The sequence below is a fragment of the Tachypleus tridentatus genome, chromosome 3, assembly GCF_004210375.1.
Source record: "Tachypleus tridentatus isolate NWPU-2018 chromosome 3, ASM421037v1, whole genome shotgun sequence".
In the NCBI taxonomy this organism is placed as follows: domain Eukaryota; kingdom Metazoa; phylum Arthropoda; class Merostomata; order Xiphosura; family Limulidae; genus Tachypleus; species Tachypleus tridentatus.
This window is the reverse complement of record NC_134827.1, coordinates 115779724-115785344: the sequence shown is the minus strand read 5'-3', so window position 1 is coordinate 115785344 and position 5621 is coordinate 115779724. Positions and strand designations below refer to the sequence as shown.

The window sequence follows — 5621 nt, the reverse complement described above, 5'->3', positions numbered from 1 at the left end:
TAAACTAACGTCTTTTTCATTCAACCAAACACTTCTAAGTACAAACCGGAATGCTTTATGGTTTGTTATCCAAGCTTTATTTGAATACTATAACCAACAACATAATTAAAATATTTCAATATTTATTTACTATCGTGCTAAATACATCTAGTTTCGAGACAAATATTTCATATTTAAGACAATTCTCTTCAACCTGTATGTCATATTGTTTACAGAATGTGACGTAGATCATTTAAACAAGTTTAACGATTATCATGCTGTGTTGAAAAGGCTTAACAAGTACTATTCTTTGTAAATGATTAAGCTTAACGAGTGCTTATTGTACTGAGCAAAAATGGCTAAATAAAGTTAACTAGCCTTCTCCTTTGATGAACACTGTGTTAAATTATCAAATTCAAAGTGATTTGCGTAAGTTACTAAATAGACTTAACGAGATTTAAACATGATTAAGAAATAGTGATCAAGCAATACTTTACGAGAAAACAAAGATCGGCTTGAGGAATGTTATTTTGTAGCAGAACGTTAGGCTTAACGTTTACCTGATGTAGTGGAGAAATAGCTTTACTAAAGCTGTAATGTAGAAAACACTTCTTACTGGTTATTTCAATACTTTTACAATAATAATAATAATATAATTTTAACTCCTTATGTGACTTTTCAGTTTTGAAGTGATCGAAATTATGGTGTCTCAAATACAAATAAAATAGAAATTAAATAAAGATTGTACCTCAAAAACAAATATTTAGAAAGTACATATTCAGGAACTGATCTGAAAGCTTTCGTCTCTCAGCACTTATCAACGTATATAAATATCTACACATGACCTAGTCAACCCGACAATGTACAATCTCAGATTTTCGTTATCGATCTAACTATGCTGCATGTCTATAACAAATGTCAACAAAAGACAAAAGATACGAAACCCCACAATCCGAACTCTTTCGATAGATGTCTCTTTGTTCATCAGGGGCAAAGAAGGAATAAGTGACGTATTAAAATAACTGGCGTCATGATAAATACCCATGACAACCCGGTGTTGTCTGGGTAGGTTTTTAATACGTTATGAACAATAGTAACAATAAGATAACTTAGTCATACTTGTGTACTTTACCGTGAGACATTGACCACATACGTTTCAAGTTTTCGCGTTGGAAAAAGACTGTAATGTGTAATTCTAATGGTTATTTTAGAACAAAAAAAAATGTTATATTCTAAACGTACGACAAAGTCATCAAAATAAATACCTTTACAAGTTATGTTTGTACACCGCATGCGAGATTCGACACTCTTTCAATATCGAAACGTTCTAACAGCTGGAAGAATACCTCATAAAGAATCTGCCTGCAAATAATTAAACCAATATATCAGGTTTATCACCAGAAAGGACATTGGAAACACAGCCCTGGAAACTTTGTCAATCTTACTAACGCTATTCAAATAGAAAGTGTTTCTGTTGGAAGTGAAATTACTTCTTCGTTGAGTGGAAAACTTCTTGTGAGGATATCTAGCTCGTGACAGAACACTTTGAAGCTGCACTACACGGCCATTTCGAGATCCAGACCGGTCAAGTGACCTTTGGGTAGTGTGTTGTATGGAACTAATACTCGTCTGAACCGCTTCTGCCGTCTATTTCGGTAAAATACAGTAATACAATGTGTCAAATACTGGATGAAAATGTATAGATAGTAACAGTTCCATTTAACGTATTGTAAGAAGTGTATTTACGTATTAATAGTTTAAAATTATACCTATTTTAGAAAAAGCATCAAAATAGCTCATTTTGTGTTATATTTTATCTCAAACGAGTCTAGATTAAAAGGATAAGAATTCCCTACTGTTCCACAAAATACACATCTTTATCAATCTATCTGGATAAGATACCAATTTTAACAAGATATACAAACGATGTAGAATTTATATCAAACCCTAAACTATTTCAAAACGTGTTACAGGCTGAGGTCTAATTTCAAAAATATTAAAAGGAAACACAGACGGTTTGATGACGTTAAGTTCCTTTCTGTTAAGTATTTACTTTTGCATATTATTTTTCTGTCACTTTATGTACTTACCTTCACTGTTTCAACTACTTTGTCTCTCATTTTTCATACTCACTTGTTATTATAAGAATTCGGTACATTACGTTTCAACGATTTCGGTTCCATCACAATAATGCCGCTACGTGATGACAGTGCATCTTAAAAATAGTTCTGAAGCGTAGGATCATCACGCCCAAAGCTCACGACTCGTCCCTGCAGACTTTTCACAACCCGTCACTTGTGTGACGACTTGTTTGATTTGTTTTGAATTTCACACCAAGTTATACGAGGACTACACTGAACAACATTTTTTTTTCAAATTTTTGCTTCCTGAAAGGTTTTTGCTGATTATGACAGGTACCTGGTGGATATGCACAAATATGGTTTTGGTTTTGCTTCATCACGTAGGAACTCTGAGAAATGGACAGTTAACTCTTTACTGGCAATAACGTATTTAATTGCGTTTATGTTTCTAATACGCTATTAAGTTCAACATAATTAAAAGTGTTTTGCTACTGATTTTCGTTTGTATTCAATGTCCGGTGCATCACGTTGCAGTATCCAACAGTAGTCAGCAAGCATTAACGGATTCCAGTTGCCCTGATATCGTTTTTCCATTGTAGCAATGTCCTGGTGAAACTGAAGATTTCGATGAAATGGTACGTGATGGGCAAATTTGGATGTGATTTTCGTGATCAGCAGCCAAAAATATATAAGTAAGACCCAACAGTGTTCACGAAGTAAAAACTGTGTTGTGCAGTGTTATCTGTGCTAGCTTTCCCTAATTTAGAAGTGGAAGACTACCACCCACCGCCAACTCTTGAGCTACTTGTTTACCAACAAATAGTGGGATTGGTTGTTACATTATAACGCCCACGTTATAATAAAGTATGAAACCACGGCTGAAAGAGCGAGCATGTTTGTTGGAACAGGAATTCGAATTCACGTCCCTCAGATTGTGAGTGAAGCGCCCTAACCATCTGGCTATGTCAGCCCCGAGCAGAAACCACGGTTTCTAAGTGACCGGTTCACCTCATACAGAATTCTATGGGTATTGTAACCGGGACTCTGGTCGATATGACTTCATATGAAACATAATAAACCCGATCTTCCTGTTCCAGCTGCTTCATATATGCAGCAGATATAACTACAAAACTTATCTTTCAGAAATCATACCGTGTTGGTTTCGTTTCAGGCGACGGATCCTCTTGATTACGTGACGTACTGTTGTGTAGAGTACGTGAGCAGCTTTTTGTCATCAGCTTCTATATTCGTGAATTATCACTTTTTACGAAACGCCAAACTTGTTTCAATACTACTCGGGCATGACTCGTTCCAGATCTCTTTCCAGATGGTCCTGGTGTCCCCAACTGATCTATATTACTTTGCTTTCTAATGTTAATTAATAAAAGATATATCCTCGTTTTGAAAATTACAAGTCTCAAAAATTGTAAATAACATTATCATAAGTGCATGTATATTCTCTATCGAAAACTAATGTTGTATACCTTTTCCAAAAGTGATAGTACTACCTACATAACGCTAAACATCAAAATACAGTTATCACACATGCTGTTCTCACAATACTTTATAACAGTTACGATTGTCACGTTACTTGCTTATTTGCGTAACGTAATTAATCTGCAAGTTAGCTGCATATCACGTAGTTTATAGGTTAGCTATATATAACATACCTTGTAGGTTAGCTGTATATCACATACCCTGTAGGTTAATTGTATATCACATATGTTGTATGTTAGAAGTGCATCACGTGCCTTGTAGATTAGCTGTATATCACATACCTTGTAGGTTAGGTATATCCAACATACCTTAAAAGTTAGTTGTATATCACATATGTTGTAGGTTAGTTGTATATCACATATGTTGTAGGTTAGTTGTATATCACACATGTTGTAGGTTAGTTGTATATCACATATTTTGTAGGTTAGTTGTATATCACATATGTTGTAGGTTAGTTGTATATCACACATATGTTGTAGGTTAGTTGTATATCACATATGTTGTAGGTTAGTTGTATATCACACATGTTGTAGGTTAGTTGTATATCACATATGTTGTAGGTTAGTTGTATATCACATATGTTGTAGGTTAGTTGTATATCACACATGTTGTAGGTTAGTTGTATATCACATATTTTGTAGGTTAGTTGTATATCACATATGTTGTAGGTTAGTTGTATATCACATATGTTGTAGGTTAGTTGTACATCACATATGTTGTAGGTTAGTTGTATATCACACATGTTGTAGGTTAGTTGTATATCACATATGTTGTAGGTTAGTTGTATATCACATATGTTGTAGGTTAGTTGTATATCACACATGTTGTAGGTTAGTTGTATATCACATACGTTGTAGGTTAGTTGTACATCACATACGTTGTAGGTTAGTTGTATATCACATATATATTTGTAGGTTAGTTGTATATCACATATGTTGTAGGTTAGTTGTACATCACATATGTTGTAGGTTAGTTGTATATCACACATGTTGTAGGTTAGTTGTATATCACACACGTTGTAGGTTAGTTGCATATCACACATGTTGTAGGTTAGTTGTATATCACACATACGTTGTAGGTTAGCCACCATGTATATCACATATTTGTAGGTTAGTTGTATATCACATATGTTGTAGGTTAGTTGTATAACACATATATTTGTAGGTTAGTTGTACATCACATACGTTGTAGGTTAGTTGTATATCACACACGTTGTAGGTTAGTTGTATATCACACACACGTTGTAGGTTAGTTGTATATCACACATGTTGTAGGTTAGTTGTATAATCACATATGTTGCAGGTTAGTTGTATATCACACATGTTTGTAGGTTAGCTTGTATATCACATATGTTGTAGGTTAGTTGTATATCACATACGTTGTAGGTTAGTTGTATATCACACATGTTGTAGGTTAGTTGTATATCACACATGTTGTAGGTTAGTTGTATATCACACATGTTGTAGGTTAGTTGTATATCACATATGTTGTAGGTTAGTTGTATATCACATATGTTGTAGGTTAGTTGTATATCACACATGTTGTAGGTTAGTTGTATATCACACATGTTGTAGGTTAGTTGTATATCACACATGTTGTAGGTTAGTTGTATATCACACATGTTGTAGGTTAGTTGTACATCACACACTATTTATCAGTTCCCCAGAACTATTAAACTCTACTGTTTACCTGTCGTTGTTCTCTGTACAGTTAACTTTAACAAACATTGTTACCTGTCGTTGTTCTCTGTACAGTTAACTTTAACAAACATTGTTACCTGTCGTTGTTCTCTGTACAGTTAACTTTAACAAACATTGTTACCTGTCGTTGTTCTCTGTACAGTTAACTTTAACAAACATTGTTACCTGTCGTTGTTCTCTGTACAGTTAATTTTAACAAACATTGTTACCTGTCGTTGTTCTCTGTACAGTTAACTTCAACAAACATTGTTACCTGTCGTTGTTCTCTGTACAGTTAACTATATAAATATATTATTTCTTCATATTTCATCTGTCATTGTTTACACGGTTTATTTCTGCATATGTTCTCATTGTTTTCTCTGGG

The 5621-nt window shown here is 34.0% G+C and overlaps 2 protein-coding genes across 2 annotated transcripts in view; one reads left to right on the top strand and one right to left on the bottom strand.

The window, feature by feature from the left end:
- The window catches only part of LOC143246174 (gamma-aminobutyric acid receptor alpha-like), a 317756-nt gene that overhangs the window by 206124 nt on the left and 106011 nt on the right, over positions 1-5621 (top strand). The gene's annotated exons all lie outside the window — the stretch shown is intronic.
- The window catches only part of LOC143245991 (gamma-aminobutyric acid receptor alpha-like), a 35289-nt gene continuing 30165 nt past the window's right edge, over positions 498-5621 (bottom strand). The window contains exon 7 of the mRNA XM_076492242.1: positions 498-1626. Coding sequence (XP_076348357.1) covers positions 1327-1626 — 300 coding nt within the window. The 3' untranslated portion in view covers positions 498-1326. The remainder of the gene's footprint in view (positions 1627-5621) is intronic.